General features: G+C 36.0%; 1 protein-coding gene across 1 annotated transcript; it reads right to left on the bottom strand.

Annotated features, from left to right (window-relative positions):
* Positions 1 to 2250: 2250 nt before the first annotated feature.
* On the bottom strand, positions 2251 to 19171 carry THAP10 (THAP domain containing 10). Its single transcript, XM_060095195.1, has 3 exons — positions 18703 to 19171; positions 3600 to 3747; positions 2251 to 3500 (listed from the first exon to the last, which is right to left on the bottom strand). Exons 1-3 carry the CDS (start codon positions 19117 to 19119, stop codon positions 3307 to 3309), a joined length of 759 nt encoding a protein of 252 aa, XP_059951178.1. The 5' UTR covers positions 19120 to 19171; the 3' UTR covers positions 2251 to 3306.
* Between the last annotated feature and the right edge of the window lie 184 nt (positions 19172 to 19355).

The raw sequence follows: 19355 nt of genomic DNA, 5'->3' as shown, positions 1-19355 counted from the left end.
TCTTGTTCACCAATGTATCCTTAGTGCCTAGGACAGTTGTCTGGCACAGAGTATGTTTAGTAAGTATCTATTAAATAAATAAATGAAGAATAACATGGGAGACCCCACCACCACTAAACTCATCTGGCAACAAAAGAAATTCAGATAAACAAAAATATGTATGCAAAAAGTAAACAGTAATGTATAAACTATAAGTTCCCTATATTCAATTTAAAATTACCACAGCTTTGGCACAGCAAAGGAAACTATCAACAAAACTAAAAGGCTGCCTACTTAATGGGAGAAGAGACTGGCAAATGATATATCTGATACGGGGTTAATATCTAAAATATAAAAAGAACACATATAACTCAGCAACATCAAAAAATAAACAACCTGATTGAAAAATGGGCCAAGGATCTGAACAGACATTTTTCCAAAGACATATAGATGGCCAATAGGCACATGAAAAGATACTCAACATCACTAATCAACAGGGAAATGCATATCAAAACTACAATGAGATATCACCTCACACCTGTCATCATGGTTATTACCAAAAAGACAACAAATAACAAATATTGGTGAGGATGTGGAGAAAAGGGAACCTTCATGCACTGTTGATGGGAATGTAAATTGGTGCAGCCACTATGGAAAACAATATGGGGATTCCTCAAAAGATTAAAAATAGAACTAGCATATGATCCAGCAATTCTACTCCTGGCTATTTATCTGAAGAAAACAAAAACACTAATTACAAAAGATATATGCACGCCTACATTCATCGCAGCACTATCCATTAATAGATGAATGGATGAAGAAAATGTGGTATACACACACACACACACACACACACACACACAATGGATATGCTCAGCCATAAAGAAGAATGAAATCTTGCCATTTTCAGCAACATGGATAGACCTAGAGGGTATTATGCTAAGTGCAATAAATTAAACAGAGAAAGACAAATACTGTATGATTTCACTTATATGTGGAATCTAAAAATAAAACAAATGAACAAACGTAACAAAACAGAAACAGAATTATAGATACAGAGAACAAACAGGTGGTTGCCAGAGGGGAGAATGTGGTGGGGGAAGGAGAGAATTGGGTGAGGGAGATTAAGAGGAACAAACTCCCAGTTGCAAAATAAGTCAAGGGTATGAAATGTATGGTGTGGGGAATATAGTCAATAATTACGTAATATCTTCGTTTGGTGAGAGATGGTAACTAGACTTATCCTGGTGATCATTTTGAAATACAGCAAAGTATGGAATCACTATGTTGTGTAATAGGAACTAACATAGTGTTGGGAGGTCAATTATACTTCAACAACAAACAAAAAACACAGAAGAGACCAGATTTGTGGTTATTGGAGGAGCCGGGCCAGGGGAGGGGGAATTGGATGCAGGTGGTCAAAAGGTACAAACTTTCACTTACCAGATAAATAAGTACTAGGGATACAGTGTACAACATGATAAATATAATTAGCACTGCTGTATGTTATATATGAAAGTTGTTAAGAGAGTAAATCCTAAGAATTCTCATCACAAGGAAAAAATTTTTTCTATTTCTTTAATTTTATATCTATATGAGCTGATGGATAGTCACTAAACTTACTGTGGTAAACATTTCATGATATATATGTCAAACATTATGCTTTACACCTTAAACTTATACAGTGCTATATGCCAATTATATCTCAATAAAACTGGGAAAAAAGCATTGACATGTTAAAAAAATAGATAAAATGAAATAAAGCCAGTATTTCATTTTACTTTAGGGCAGTGAAACATTACACAATTCATTATAAAATCATCTGAATCAACCAACCAAATATAAATTTTCAGTTGATAGGAAAAATAAAATTAACTTATTAGTAAAAAAAGAACACAAATTGCTGTTATGGCTGTCAAAGTTGTTTAACATATAGAAATGAAGTAAACCCATGGCAGTGAAATTTGGGGATGAATGGGCACATAACATTCATTATGATTTGAATTAAGGAGATACACTGTTTCAAAGCTCAAGGGAAAACAGGTACCCCCCCCCACCCCGCCAATAATATTTAGTTCCAGAAGATTTATATGCTTAATTTTAAAATATAACATTCTCTTAAAACATCAAATAGTTATCTTAAATTCAAGCCAAACCAGCAATAATAATAATAATAACAATAATAATGCTATGTGTTTACATAATCATTGTTCAGGCTTACAATTTCTATTAATACTTTATTTTATTGTTTTTTTAATTAAAATTATACTGTTCAAATTAAGTCAGACATGAAATTAGCTTTGCAAGAAAATCACTTTGGTGTATTATTTAAACCTTTGAGGATAAAATGCATGTAAGTTCTTCCAATCATGCAGAACTAACAGGACATCTGAGATGTAAAAGGGACATTTATTTTTATTATTTTCAATACAAGATCAGAGTTACAATAAGTTTCTCAGAAACTATTGTAATAAATTACTTCATGGTACAAAACTGCCATAGAAATTTTCCTGGTGAATGGCAGATGGGGCAGCTAAGTTTCACATGCTTATTTCCCAAAGTGGTATTGGTAGAGGAAAACCTAATTTCTAAAATGGGGATATGTTAGAAATGTAATACTTCTTTTTGCATGATGTTAATCATTTCTATTAACCAAACTAATTAATTTGATGTAATAGGAACTGATGCAAACGGATTTCATTATCAAGGTAATCTAAGTATATGAAATTCTATCTCTATTTAAATTGATTCCCTTTGAAATTTTTCTGTAAATAACACAGCTTCACCAGAAATGTTCACAGGGACTGATTCATAGATGTAATAGTATTACAACTGGACAGACTAAAAAATAAATAACATAGAAAAAAATAATCAAGGGTAAATGTCCTGGCTCTACCCTCAAATCATTTAGTAGTATCAGAACTAGCTGTGCTCACTGTTATGCTCTTCACCTTCAAATTATTTAGAACAGTGACATTCTAATTCGTGAGTGTCAAGTAAGTCCCATATGAGCGTTGCTTCTGAACTAAGCTTAAATATTCAATGCTTAATCTTGATCTGGCAATGCTGCTACTGTGGTTGTTTTATGACTTGATCTGCACCAAAAGTATAAAAAGAAAAAAGGTGAAAGTGGGGGGTGCGGAGGCGTGGGCGGGACTACCTTTATTATCTTGGCAGACAGGCAAATTTTTCCCTTAGAGCTAAACAAATTCTGCATACTCAACTGTCAAGTTATCTTGAGGTGAAAGATTTACAGGAGCGAAGAGACAATTATGTGAGCAAAGATTTGAAAACCTAGAGCACATGAAATCATTTGATGTCGCGTTATCAGGTCTCTTCTTTTACCTGTACAGCTATGTAAGACAAATCACTCTGTTCACTCTTGATATCCCAGTCCTCATCTGTTTCTGAGTCACTGGAGTAAGTGTCAAAGAGAGAGGACGCTCTAGACCACAATTCATCAGTCTGAGTAGTTGCATTACATAGTCGTGTTCCAAACACTTTCACTTTGGCCTGAATACCTGAAGGAGAATAAACACAATTACCTATGAGTTAGAATTTGCTTTTCATATACAAAAGACCAATTCAATTCATCAATCAACTGAAAAGTCAAAACTTACCCACACTGTAGTGAGGGGGTCTCTTCAGAGATATTTGTGTACTTTTGTGCACTGGGCCTTCCTCACAGTGAGTAGGTACTGAAGTGACATCATTAGATAGATTATCAGCATGGACTTGTGTTTGTAAAACTTGATTTTCATGTGCAATCTAAAAATATAAATCAGAGGAGAATTATACTGAAGGTAAGGCCTTCTTTATATGGTTTTATCTCCTAAAAGTTACAAACAGTGGGCCTCCCTGGTGGCGCAAGTGGTTGAGAGTCCGCCTGCCGATGCAGGGGATGCGGGTTCGTGCCCCGGTCTGGGAGGATCCCATATGCCGCGGAGCGGCTGGGCCCGTGAGCCATGGCCGCGGAGCCTGCGCGTCCGGAGCCTGTGCTCCGCAACGGGGGAGGCCACAACCGTGAGAGGCCCGCATACCGCAAAAAAAAAAAAAAAAAAAAGTTACAAACAGTGAAAGAGTATAGATAATACTTTTCAAGGTCACATATTAGGAAGGCTGGAATTTGAACCCAGGCAAGCTGGCTCCATAGTCCAAGTTCATAAGAAGTCTGCCATACTGTCCTTTACTATTTCTAAGTCTATTTCTAAGCATTGTGGTCAAGCAGAAATCTATATGCTATTAAGCTATTTGCTGACAACCCATTAAATTTTCCCTAAACCAACAGCTGGAAGAGATAATACTAGTAGTATTAAATGATTATAATAGTATTAGGTATATCATCACAAAGCAGTAGCATCGTTCTAGAAAACCTAATCATCAGTCCTTTATACATGACAGAGAAATAATTTAAGATAATATGCTTTAATGTTTTTATGCTTTCCTGAGAAAAGTTACAATGTGAAATGGAAATTTTGATTTATGGGAGAAGTAAGAGGTAGAAAGGAGGAGAATTTGGATATTCAGAAGGTAATGTAAGACTGAGTACCTGGAAATTATGTGGAAGAGGCTAAGAAAAGATATCTGGAAAACGTAAGAGGGCCTGTGGGAAGAAAAAAATAAGTGATAGAGAAATGAAAAAAAGTACTTTGTAATTTTACCTAGACCATTGAAAAAAAATTTTAGCAAGCATCCTTTGTTGCTGTAACACAGGCTATGAATGCCCAAGTTAAAGAAACTTTATGAAGAAACTTTTGTGAAGAGTCCCTTTGTAACATGAAGAATTACACCTAATATTTTTGAGGATTTAAATAAAAATTGAAGTCTTTATCTTTGTGTTTATAGTTATGGCTAATTTGACAGCTAATCTACTTCTACTTTTAAGCCAAGCATTATAAAGGTCTAGAATAAGTATATATTTCTTTACAAAACAGATGTACTCCTGATAAAATGGAGTTTTAGGAATTTATTCAGGCTTTAAAAAATAACTTTTGTTCCCTTTATAACAGTAATACATTGTATCACTGAGGAAAATTTGCACCATACAGAGAAGCAAAAAGAAAAAAAAATTAGTCATAATCCCATCATTCATAGCTAACAACTTCATATTTTGGTATTATTTTTGTCTTTTTCTATGTATTTTTTAAAATTGGGAACATATGTTTTATAATCTTGTTTTCCTCTTTAATACATCATGTTTCTATGTTATTAAATATTCTACATATAATTTTTATGGCTGCATACAATCTATTGTACAGATATACTGTAATTTATTAAAACAATCCATAATATTAGAAACCTTTGAACAAAAATTTTTGTGTACATACACAATTACTTCTTTATATTAAAAATTTAAGAAACAGAATTTCCAGATATGTATTAATCAACTGGAACAAGAAAATTTTAGAATGAGGCAGAGAAAGACAAAAGGATGAAGGCTATAGAAAAGGTCATAAGAGATAAAGCAGAAAAGATGAAAAAGCATAATGTATAATATCAGTTGTAGTCCCAAAGGAAAAGAAAGAAAATGGGACAGAAACAATATTTGAACAAATAACATCTGAGAATTTACCAAAATGAATACAAGGCATTAAGACATGGTTTCACAAAAGTACTAAATGTATTCACTAAAATAAAAACAAAGGAAACCATATCTTTGCATATTACAGTAAAACTGGAAAACAAAGAGAAAAACTTAGGAGCCAGAGGAAAAAACATACATTGTCTTCAAAGGGGCAACCATAAGACACAGTAAGGCTTAAACTCTTAAGGATACACAGAGACTGAAATAAAAGGGTGTAAAAAAGATCTAATATGCTAACACTAACCTACAGAAAGCTGGTGCTGCTATATTGGTGCTATATAATAACACAGCTTCAAAATATATAACACAAAAATTGTTAGAAGACTAAATATGTAAATTAAAAACCGAGGTGGAAGATTTTTAACACACCTCTCTCAGTAACTAATAGGCAGGCAAAGATTCCATAGGGATATAAGAAATTTAAACAACATGATTAATAGACATATATGGAGAATTGTACCCAACTGCAGAACACACATTCACCTCAAGTACATATGGAACATTTATAAAAACTAACCTACGTTAGGCCTAATACAGTTTCAATAAATTTCAAAAGATTAAATCCATATGCTGTATATTCTCTGGCCACAGTGTAACTGACCTAGAAGTCTATAACAAAAATATAACTACAAAGTACCTGCATGTTTGGAAATTTTTAAATATACTTCTAAGTAACCCATGATAAAATTACAGTGGAAATTAGAAGATATTTTACACTAAATAATAATAAAAATATTCAAAGTCTAAAATGTGTGGGATTCAGTTAATGTCACACTTAGAAGGGCATTTATAGTCTTAATGTACATAATAGTATAGAAAAAATTAATTAGTCTTAATTTAGACTGCAATATTAACACCATTCAAAAAATTATTTCACAAAATATTTCTAACGTATCTTCAATTCAGGAGTTTTCCCTCAAACAGTAAACTCTACTGAATTCTACATTTGGGAAATAAGCGTCAAACTTAGCTGTCCCATCTGCCATTCACTATGAAAATTCTGGAAATCAATGATCCAATTTAATGCTCAAGAAGTTAAAGAAAGAATGGTAAATAAAAATTGAAAAAGTACAGAGATGAGAGAGTGAACTGTAATGTAAATGATGGACTTCGAGTTATATAATGGTGTGTCAGTGTAGGCTCATCAACTGTAACAAATGTACACTCTGGTGGGGGATGTTGATAATGGAGAAGGCTATGAATGTGGGGGGGCAGGGGGTAACTGGGTAATCCATCTTCCCCTCAATTTCTCTGCAAACCTAAAACTTTTCTAAAAAAATAAAGCCTTAAAAAAATTAAAGAAAAATACTGGAAATCTTTTAATATGCAGCTCAATGTTCACAGCAGCATTATTTAAAATAGCTAAGACATGGAAGCAACCTAAGGGTCCATCAACGGATAAGGAAGATGTGGCATATAAATATATAACATTACTCAGCCATAAAAAAGAATGAAATCTTGCTATTTGCAACAACATGCATGACCCTGAGGGTATTATTCTTAGGGAAATAAGTTAGAGAGAGAAAGACAAACACTGCATATTTTCATTTATATGTGGAACCTAAAAAATAAAACAAATGAAGGAATATAACAAAACTGAAACAGACTTGCAGATACAGAGAGCAGACTAGCAGTTACCAATGGGGAGAGAGGTGGAGGGAGGGGCAAAATAGGGAAAGAGGATTAAGAGGTACAAACTATTGGGAACAAAATAAATAAGATAAAGAGGGCAGACAGCAGAAGCAAGAAGAACTACAATCCTGCAGACTGTGGAACAAAAACCACATTCACAGAAAGACAGACAAGATGAAAAGGCAGAGGGCTATGTACCAGATGAAGGAACAAGATAAAACCCCAGAAAAACAACTAATGAAGTGGAGATGGGCAACCTTCCAGAAAAAGAATTCAGAATAATGATAGTAAAGATGATCCAGGACCTCAGAAAAAGAATTGAGGCAAAGATCGAGAAGGTGCAAGAAATATTTAACAAAGATCTAGAAGAATTAAAGAACAAACAAACAGAGATGAACAACACAATAACTGAAATGAAAACTACACTAGAAGGAATCAATAGCAGAATAAGTGAGGCAGAAGAACGGATAAGTGACCTGGAAGACAGAATGGTGGAATTCACTGCTGTGAAACAGAATAAAGAAAAAAGAATGAAAAGAAATGAAGACAGCCTAAGAGACCTCTGGGACAACATTAAATGCAACAACATTCACATTATAGGGGTCCCAGAAGGAGAAGAGAGAGAGAATGGACCCGAGAAAATATTTGAAGAGATTATAGTCAAAAACTTCCCTAACACGGGAAAGGAAATAGCCACCCAAGTCCAGGAAGCACAGCGAGTCCCATACAGGATAAACCCAAGCAGAAACACACTGAGACACATAGTAATCAAATTGGCAAAAATTAAAGACAAAGAAAACTTATTGAAAGCAGCAAGGGAAAAATGACAAATAACATACAAGGGAACTCCCATAAGGTTAACAGCTGATTTCTCAGCAGAAACTCTACAAGCCAGAAGAGAGTGGCATGACATATTTAAAGTGATGAAAGGGAAGAACCTACAACCAAGATTACTCTACCCGGCAAGGATCTCATTCAGATTCGATGGAGAAACCAAAAGCTTTACAGACAAGCAAAAGCTAAGAGATTTCAGCACCACCAAACCAGCTCTACAACAAATACTAAAGGAATTTCTCTAAGTGGGAAACACAAGAGAAGAAAAGGACCTACAAAAACAAACCCCAAACAATTAAGAAAATGGTAATAAGAACATACATGTCGATAATTACCTTGAACGTGAATGGATTAAACGCTCCAACCAAAAGACACAGGCTTGCTGAATGGATACAAAAACAAAACCCATATATATGTTGTCTACAAGAGACCCACTACAGACCTAGGGACACATAAAGACTGAAAGTGAGGGGATGGAAAAAGATGTTCCATGCAAATGGAAACCAAAAGAAAGCTGGAGTAGCTATACTCATATCAGATAAAATAGACTTTAAAATAAAGAGTGTTGGGCCTCCCTGGTGGCGCAAGTGGTTGAGAGTCCGCCTGCCGATGCAGGGGATGCGGGTTCGTGCCCCGGTCTGGGAGGATCCCATGTGCCGTGGAGCGGCTGGGCCCGTGGGCCATGGCCGCTGAGCCTGCGCGTCCGGAGCCTGCGCGTCCGGAGCCTGTGCTCCGCAACGGGGGAGGCCGCAACAGTGAGAGGCCCGCATACCGCAAAAAAATAAAAAAAAATAAAAAAAAATAAAAAAGAGTGTTACAAGAGACAAGGAAGGACACTACATAATGATCAACGGATCAATCCAAGAAAAGATATAACAATTATAAATATTTATGCACCCAACATAGGAGCACCTCAATACATAAGGCACCTGCTAACAACTATAAAAGAGGAAATCAACGGTAACACAGTAATAGTGGGAGACTTTAACACCTCACTTACACCAGTGGACAGATCATCCAAACAGAAAATTAATAAGGAAACACAGCATTAAATGACACAATAGACCAGATGGATTTAATTGATATTTATAGGACATTCCATCCAAAAACAGCGGATTACACTTTCGTCTCAAGTGCGCATGGAACATTCTCCAGGACAGATCACAACCTGGGTCACAAATCAAGCCTCACTAAATTTAAGAAAAGTGAAATCATATCAAGCACCTTTTCTGACTGCAACACTATGGGATTAGAAATCAATTACAGGGGAAAAAACGTAAAAAACACAAACACATGGAGGCTAAACAATACGGTACTAAATAAACAAGACATCACTGAAGAAATCAAAGAGGAAATCAAAAAATACCTAGAGACAAATGACAATGAAAACACGATGTTCCAAAATCCATGGGATGTGGCAAAAGCAGTTCGAAGAGGCAAGTTTAGAGCTATACAAGCCTACCTCAAGAAATAAGAAAAATCTCAAATAAACAATCTAATCTTACACCTGAAGGAACTAGAGAAAGAAGAACAAACAAAACCCAAAGTTAGCAGAAGGAAAGAAATCATAAAGATCAGAGCCGGAATAAATGAAATAGAAACAAAGAAAACAATAGCAAAGATCAATAAAACTAAAAGCTGGTTCTTTGAGAAGATAAACAAAAGTGATAAACCACTAGCCAGACGCATCACGAAAAAGAGGGAGAGGACTCAAATCAATAAAATTAGAAATGAAACAGTTGAAGTTAAAACAGACACCGCAGAAATACAAAGCATCCTAAGAGACTACTACAAGCAACTCTATGCCAATAAAGTGGACAACCTGGAAGAAATGGACAAATTTTAGAAAGTTATTACCTTCCAAGACTGAACCAGGAAGAAATAGAAAATATGAACAGACCAATCACAAGTAGTGAAATTGAAACTGTGATTAAAAATCTTCCAACAAACAAAGTCCAGGACCAGATGGCTTCAAAGGTGAATTCTATCAAACACTTAGAGAAGAGCTAACACCCATCCTTCTCAAATGCTTCCAAAAAATTGCAGAGGAAGGAACACTCCCAAACTCATTCTATGAGGCCACCATCACCCTGATACCAAAACCAGACAAAGATACTACAAAAAAAGAAAATTACAGACCAATATCACTGATGACTATAGATGCAAAAATCCTCAACAAAATACTAGCAAACAGAATCCAACAACACATTAAAAGGATCATACACCATGATCAAGTGGGATTTATCCCAGGGATGCAAGGATTCTTCAATATATGCAATTCAATCAATGTGATATACCATATTAACAAATTGAAGAAGAAAAACCACATGATCATCTCAATAGAAGCAGAAAAAGCTTTTGACAAAATTCAACACTCATTTATGATAAAAACTCTCCAGAAAGTGGGCATAGAGGGAACCTACCTCAACATAATAAAGGCCATATACGACAAACCCGCAGAAAACATCATTCTCAATGGTGAAAACCTGAAAGCATTTCCTCTAAAATCAGGAACAAGACAAGGATGTCCACTTTCACCACTATTATTCAACATAGTTTTGGAAGTCCTAGCCATGGCAATCAGAGAAGAAAAAGAAATAAAAGGAATACAAATTGGAAAAGAAGAACTAAAACTGTCACTGTTTGCAGATGACATGACACTATACATAGAGAATCCTAGAGATGCCACCAGAAAACTACTAGAGCTAATCAATGAATTTGGTAAAGTTGCAGGATACAAAATTAATGCACAGAAATCTCTTGCATTCCTATACACTAATGATGAAACATCTGAAAGAGAAATTAAGGAAACACTCCCATTTACCACTGCAACAAAAAGAATAAAATACCTAGGAATAAACCTACCTCGGGAGACAAAAGACCTGTATGCAGAAAACTATAAGACCCTGATGAAAGAAATGAAAGATGATACCAACAGATGGAGAGATATACCATGTTCTTGGATTGGAAGAATCAATATTGTGAAAATGACTATACCACCCAAATCAATCTACAGATTCAATGCAATCCCTATTAAATTACCAATGGCATTTTTTTTTATAGAACTAGAACAAAAAATCTTAAAATTTGTATGGAGACACAAAAGACCCCAAATAGCCAAAGCAGTCTTGAGGGAAAGAAACTGAGCTGGAGGAATCAGACTCCCTGACTTCAGACTATTCTACAAAGCTACAGTAATCAAGACAATATGGTATTGGCACAAAAACAGAAATATAGATGAGTGGAACATGATAGAAAGCCCAGAGATAAACCCACGCACCTATGGTCAACTAATCTATGACTGAGGAGGCAAGGATATACAATGGAGAAAAGACATTCTCTTCAGTAAGTGGTGCTGGGAAAACTGGACAGCTACATGTAAAAGAATGAAATTAGAACACACCCTAACACCATACACAAAAATAAACTCCAAATGGATTAAAGACCTAAACTATAAAATCTTAGAGGAAAACATGGGACAAACACTCTTTGACATAAATCACAGCAAGATCTTTTTTGATCCACCTCCTTAAGTAATGGAAATAAAAACAAAAATAAGCAAATGGGACCTAATAAAACTTTTGCTTTTGCACGGCAAAGCAAACTATAAACAAGACGAAAAGACAACCCTCAGAATGGGAGAAAATATTTGCAAACGAATCACGGATAAAGAATTAATCTCAAAAATATATAAACATGGGCTTCCCTGGTGGCGCAGTGGTTGAGAGTCCACCTGCCGATGCAGGGGACACGGGTTCGTACCCTGGTCCGGGAAGATCCCACATGCCGCGGAGCAGCTAGGCCCACGAGCCATGGCCGCTGAGCCTGCGCGTCCGGAGCCTGGGATCCGCGACGGGAGAGGCCACAACAGTGAGAGGCCCGCGTACTGCCAAAATATATATATATATATATATATATATATATATATATATATATATATATAGGTGTATATATATGTGTGTGTGTGTATATATATATATATATATATATATATATATAAACAGCTCATGCAGCTCAATATTAAAAAAACAAACAATCCAATGAAAAAATGGACAGAAGACCTAAATAGAGATTTCTCCAAAGAAGACCTACAGATGGCCAAGAGGCACATGAAAAGCTGCTCAATTTCACTAATTATTAGAGAAATGTAAATCAAAACTGCAATGAGGTATCACCTTACACCAGTTAGAATGGGCATCATCAGAAAATCTACAAACAATAAATGCTGGAGAGGGTGTGGGGAAAAGTGAACCCTCTTGTACTGTTGGTGGGAATGTAAATTGATACAGCCACTATGGAGAACAGTATGGAGGTTCCTTAAAAAACTAAAAATAGAATTAACATATGACCCAGCAATCCCACTACTGGGCATAAACCCAGAGAAAACTATAATTCAAAAAAACATATGCAGGCCAATATTCACTGCAGCACTATTTACAATAGCCAGGTTATGGAAACAACCTAAATGCCCATCAAATGGATAAAGAAGATGTGGTACATATATACAATGGAATATTACTCAGCCATAAAAAGGAAAAAAATTGGGTCATTTGTAGAGACGTGGATGGATCTAGAGACTGTCATACAGGGTGAAGTAAGTCAGAAAGAGAAAAACAAATATATGTGGATATATGTGGAACAGATAAACCAGTTTGCAGGGCAGAAATAGAGACACAGATGTAGAGAACAAATGTATGGACACCAAGCGGGGAAAGCCGTGGTGGGGGGTGGTGGTGGTGTGATGAATTGGGAGATTGGGATTGACGTGTATAAAATGGATGACTAATAAGAACCTGCTGTAAAAAAACCCAAATAAAATAAAATTCAAAAATAAATAAATAAATAAGATACAAGGATGTAATGTACAGCACAGGCAATGCAGCCAATACTTCATAATAACTTTGTATGGAGTCTCATCTATAAAAATATCGACTATGTTGTACACCTAAAACTAATATAATATTGTAAGTCAACTGTACTTCAATTAAAAAGAATACTAGAAGTCTGTTAAGAAATGTAAGCAGTTGGGAAAAATTTGAAATATTTGGTAATTGAATATCTTGTCTTCACAAAAGCAAGTTAGTTATCCTTAAGGTCTCCTTTGTTTGAAATACTACATCTGAATATGTAAAGATATCCTAGTGTTTAAGTGAAGTTTTCACATTTTAGCAAGTTTGTTTAATGTTAAAACATATAGGAAAAGGTCTATGTTAATCATTTTAGCTCAGTAATGTATAAATCTAGTGTATCAATTAAAAATCAAAGCTGAACAAAATAATTTGAGGGGAAGAAGTAATAATAGAAATAAAAAGAAAACAATATCAGAGAGAAGATCAAAAGGCAGAGTTCACTCTTTGAAAAGACTAATAAAAATCAATAAAAAGAATGAAAAAGCAAAAATTACTAACAGATCATAAAGAATTTTAAAAGATAGAGTATCATGAACACTTTTGTGTCAATATGTTTAAAAATTTAGATTAAACTGACAAATTTTTCGAAAAATACAACTTATCAAAATGGATATAGAAACAGAAAAACTCTGAATAGCCCCATAACTATTAAAGAAATTGAATCCATCATTTAAAAATCTTCTCATAAGGAAAACTCCAGGACTAGTTATCTTTTTCAGTGAATGCCACAAAATATTAATATCAAATTTATTAGTGGACATATAATGCCAATTTATATAAACTTTTCCAGAGAATGATGAAAGAGGGGACAACTCCAAACTGGTCAGCATAATCTTGAAACCAAAACCTGAAAAAGGCATTTCAAGAAAGAACAGGTATAGACCAGTTTTGCCTATGAACACATATGCAAAAATTCTAAATAGAATGTTAACAAATCAAATTAAACAATACCTAAAAGAATAATACACCTTGGCCAAATTGGGTTTGCTTCAGCCATGCAAGTTTGACTCTATATTTCAAAACCAGCCAATAAAGTTCACCACATTAACAGAATAATAAGCAAAATATGTGATCATTAATAGGTTCAGAAAAAGCAACTGAAAAAATTCAACATCATTTATGATTTAAGTCTGCACCCAAAACTTGGAATAGAGGGGAACATTTCTTTTTATGGTAAGAGCAGTTACCAAAAGAACTATAGCAAAAATCATATCAAATGGTGAAATATTAATGCTTTTCCTTTGGAAATAGGAATGAGAAAAGGATTCCCCATCACTTCTTCTGTTTCCCATGCTGTACTGGAAGTTCTAGCTAGTGCAATAGGAAGAATAAGAAATAAAAGCATAAACATCAAAAACTATATGCATATATTTTTTATACATGTAGAAAATCCAAAAGTATCTGCAAATTACCAGAATAAATGAGTTTAACAAGGTTTCTGGTTACAAGGTCAAGAAAAATCAATCTATCCACATACATTTATAGAAAATAAAATTTTAGATAATACTATTTATAATAGCAAAATCAAATAGGAACAAATCTAATGAAATATGTACAAGACCTCTATATAGAATGCCTTAATGTTTTTAAGAGAAATGTAAAAACCCAAATAAATGGAGGGATACATTATGTTCATGGACTGGAAGAATCAGTATTGTCAATATGCTCTTTCTCCCTACATTCATTTAAAAATTCAATGCACCCTCAGTCAAAATCCCAACAGATAATTTGTGGAAATTGATGAACTAATCCTAAAATATATATGGAAATTTAAAGAGCCCAAAATAGCCAAGACATCCATGAAGATGAACAAGGTAAGAGGAATTAATCAACTGGATATTAATTTTTGGGGGGGGGGGCGTACAATGACCATTTGCTTTATTTCTTCTGCTCTGTGATTTTTAATTTCCATAGTAACTTCCATATAAAGTAAAACGACTTGATTACCTCAACTTTGGTTTAGATTAAGGTCTCATAAAGAATTTTAGCAAGTACATTTAAACGAATACCATAAAACACAATCATTATTGAAAATAAGCATTTGTCAGAAACATATGCCAACTGGATATTAATTCTTAACATAAGCTACAGTACTGTGATAATGGTGTAAGGACAGGTAAACATAAATGGAACAGAATTTTAAAGTGTCCAAACAGACTAATGTGTATATGAAAACTTGATTTATGACAAAGCTGACGCTGCAGGACAATGAGGAAACGCTAGCCTTTTCAATAAAAGATGCTGAGTCAACTGGGTATCTATATGAGGAAAAAATGAAACAAACTCCACTTCATACACAAAAATCAATTCTGAATGGGTTGTAGATATGAATGTAAAGACTAAAAACAGTAAGTTTATGGGAAACAGCAAAGTAGCATGCTTTAAGCATTAAGCATACAGAAAAAGATGGTTAGGTTGGCCTACATTGAAATTAAGAACTAAGTACACAGGAAAAAAAAAAAAAAAAAGCTCAGTACATCAAAAGACACGATTAAGAGTGAAGAGGAGAAGGTAGTTAAAGCATATTTAACTGATAAAGGACTTGAAGACAGAATTTATTAAGAACTCTATATCAACAAGAAAAAGACAATCCAACAGAAAAATCGGCATATCGCCAAAGAGGCTATCCGAATGTTCAATTAACATTTGAAAAGTTGTTCCCTTCCTAATGTCATTTATGAAATGAGAAAGCAAAGTAAACCACGATTACACACCCTTCAAAAAGACTCAATGTGAAAGACCGACAATCCAAGTGTAGGCAAGAATGTGAAACAACATAAACTCTCATTACGCTTCTAGTAGTGTAGATTAGTACAACTATTTTAGAAAATTATCTGGTATTATTTACTGAAGTTTAATATAATATTATGTCCCAGAAATTCTAGGTATACAGCATCAGAAACGTGTGCACATATGAAAAAGACATGTAGAAGGATGTTTACAGTAGGATTACTTCTAATAGCCCCAAAATGATAACAACCCAAATGTCCAACAACAGAAGAGACAAAAAAATTTTTTGGTATATTCGTACAATAAACTGCTATATAGTAATGCAAACATATTACTGCTATATGCAACAATATGGATGAATCTTACAAATATAATGTTGAACAAAAAAGCCAGGTGCAAGAAATGACTACAGTACGATTCTACTTACATCAAATTCAAAAGAAAGCAAACTTGGTTGCTTTGAGGATGGAGGAGGAGCTAGTCTTGGGCTCTTGAGTTGCTAGTAATGTTCTAATTCTTTGACCTATAGTAGTTACACATGTTCAGTTTCTGATAATTTAATGATTTAATAAGCACTTTCCTGTATTTTGCTATATTTGAATTAAAGTTTAAAAAATACAGTTGGGTTAGAAGAACAAGGATACAAAATTAACAGTTAAGGAGAGACAATAATTCTAGCTATATGAAGCAAAATATCAGTGTATGGTGCTCATCAGAGAACCCCCTTTCTTCCTTGGAGGTGGCCCCTAATCTTTCCTCCAACTCCCTAAAGATAGGCTACATTCATACTTCTATTTATCTACATACAGCACAAAACACCCAAAACAGTGTTTACAATAGCTCCTCAATAAATATTGCAGAGTGACTGGAAATTTGCTGTTTAGTCAGTTGGTCTTGGACAGAAAAACAGTGATTTGGGGAAGGAGTTAAAGGTGGACCAAGTAAACTTTCTTAGAGATGCTATTGGGGTTCTCAATCCAGACCGGCTAAAAATTTATTGCTATCAAGTCTAAATAAACTTTTTAAACTTTATATAAAGTACTATTATTAAAACCTACACATAGTTTCCTAATAACTCAGCATGTATATTAATGTAATATGGATTGTTAGAAGTGTTGGCTGGATATATTTACTAATTGGAAAACAGAGTTGGTTATCTATTCTAGATTTCTCAATAGTTAGCCTTTGTTGTATTATAAGATCTTTGGTTGTTTTATTAGCCTGGCTTTTCTTCTAGCAATTTTTGATTAGATGGTAGAATTATGAGTAAGAAAAATGGTGTAAGGGTGTGTGTGGCACATGTTTAATATTTACCTCTTTTACTAAATATTTATATATATCTATATATAGATGTACATATATGGGCTTGGGGAAAGGTTAGCTAGGCATGGTGGATAGATGGTTCAAGGAAGAGGCAGATGTCTTGACTGGTATACAGCTTGGTGAGAAGGGAAACTGGCAGAGAACTGAAATTCTATTGTACTAAAAAAACTGTTCTCATAGTCACATAATCATTCCACAAATATTTATTGAATTCCTTAAATTTGCAAAATATTGTTCTAGGTGCTGGCAATACAATAGTGAATAAATCAGTTAAGATCCCTACTCTCACAGAGCTTACATTCTAATGTGAGGACAAACATTAAGCAAATTATACAATTATTTCATGACAACTGTGATGAGTGCAACTGAAGTATATGTGCTAATGAAGTGTATGAAGAATGAGAATATATAATTAGGGAAGCAAAAGGGAAGGATGTTTGAGCAGATTTCTAAAGTAAAAGGACTCAATTGATGATGATGGGAAATGGCAAGGGCATAATTCCAGGGCAGTACATGAAATAATGGAGAAAAGGCTTATTGGTAGCAAAGAATACAGTATGTTCAAAAATTGAAAAGATCAGCATGACTGGTACACAGCGAGCAACAAGGATGGTGGACTGGGATAGGATTGGTGTGGTAGGCAGGGGCAAATAGTATGCGGAGACTTGTAGATTGTGTTAATGTTATTCTTCATCCTAACAATTGCAGGGTGTCATTAAAGGGTCTTAACCATCCACCCCAATGTAGGAAGCAGGTTGGTATGGCAGAAGAGTTTCTGTCTGGCAATTAGACCTAGAGAAAAGGCTCTTGAGGAAATTAACCTCCTGGACTGGCTTTCTTGTGAATATTGAGTCTGAACTAGATGAGCACTTAGGTTTCCTTCAGCTCTAAAATTCAACGAATACCTCTATATATTCAAAGCCAAAATGTCAGTTACAAGTCACCTGACTTCTTGGTGAATTCTTCCTATCTCTAAAACTGAACACATTTTAGATCCAATTAAGAGTCATAATTTAATCTATGTTATGGTGATACGGCTGAAGTTTCACTAACTCAAAGAAGACTAAGTCTTCTTTAAGATGGGAAGTGGGCAAGAAGGCAGTAGTGACCAGATGCAAAATAAGTGTAATCGATGCTTATGAGTATCGAGGAAGTAGGCAGAAGAGAGCAAGATAGGAAAATTCAGCTCATTGGAACGATTTAATTTAAAGGCAGTCAGTCAAGAGGTAGTTTAGGAGTGGGAAGGGATCGTTTATCAGCAAGCCCCATCTTCATCAGCATCTCGTATCCCCCTTCCCCCGCCATTTTGACAGAATAGTTGATAATTCCTCAAGCTTATGTAATACGGTATGCAGAAACAGTTTCAAGCACCCCATTCCTTGAGATTTGCTCAAATTAAACACTTTCTATTTAAAAACTCAGGAGCGGAGAGTGAAGGCGACTATAATCTGAAGAACGAGAGAGAGAGACAGAGAGACAAGAGAGAGACAGAGAGAGACAGAGAGAGAGAATGAGTGTGTTTTGGGGAAGAGGAGGTAGAAGAAACTATAATTCCAGAGTGTTAATGCTAAATAGGCTCTTGGAGATCACTGAGTAAACAGAAACCTTCGAGGTGAGGTGACTTTCCCAAGACGACACTAAGTGGAGGAGCCTAGCCACAGACCCGGGGTCCTCCAACGACCCTTGGGGGACTCCTGGGTGGTCCTTTACCTGTGAAGCCGCAGCCCTCTTCCTGGCCCGGAGGAGTGTACAGCAGGCTGGCCCCGGGGCAGCCTCGGGCTGCCTGACTGCCTGGGGCTCTCCTCCCTTCTCGGGGCCGCCCGCTCCGTCTCCCTCTTCTTGCCCCTTAGATGCCGGGGAGGACACCCGGTGCAGGGTGGGCACGGCGACCGCCACGAGCCTCAGGCGCAGGTTCTTCTGGATAACCGAAGAGACGTCAAAACAGGCGGGAGCAAAGTGGTCGGAGCAGATGACCGACCTGTCATTGCTCTCGTACCAGTCGGCGCGGCGGCCCCGCACGAAGCGGTCCCACAGCAGCCGCACGGCCCGGTCCTTGGGAAAGCGGAACAGCGACTTCCCGGACGTGGTGGTGTTGCCGCAGTGCGCGGCCACGCAGCGGGCAGGCATGGCAGCTGACTCCGGGTTGGGAAATGAGGGCCCTCCGCACGGCCGCGCACTCCCTGAGAACTCACCTGCCGGATTCCGCGTACGCCTTGTCTCCTTCCCCCACCTCCGGCCGGCGGAAGTGCCGAACTGCGGCCCCACCTGGGAAAGTAACCGGCTCTCGGAGATCCTCCTCATCTCTGCAGCTTCCCCTGAGAGCAGGTGGCCACCGGCAGTGGGATACAAATTTCGCGCGGGCC

Source organism: Mesoplodon densirostris, chromosome 4 (genome assembly GCF_025265405.1).
Source record: "Mesoplodon densirostris isolate mMesDen1 chromosome 4, mMesDen1 primary haplotype, whole genome shotgun sequence".
Taxonomy (NCBI): Eukaryota; Metazoa; Chordata; class Mammalia; order Artiodactyla; family Ziphiidae; genus Mesoplodon; species Mesoplodon densirostris.
The sequence above is the reverse complement of the archived record's forward strand: the minus strand, read 5'-3'. Positions and strand labels throughout refer to the sequence as shown.

Excerpts from the sequence above, each read along its gene's own strand:
- THAP10 (XM_060095195.1), bottom strand. The coding sequence starts at position 19,119 with ATGCCTGCCCGCTGCGTGGCCGCGCACTGCGGCAACACCACCACGTCC. Across the intron at positions 3,748-18,702 it reads AGAGGGCTGCGGCTTCACAG|ATTGCACATGAAAATCAAGT; the intron begins GTAAAGGACCAC and ends TTATATTTTTAG. Across the intron at positions 3,501-3,599 it reads ACCCCCTCACTACAGTGTGG|GTATTCAGGCCAAAGTGAAA; the intron begins GTAAGTTTTGAC and ends ATTCTCCTTCAG.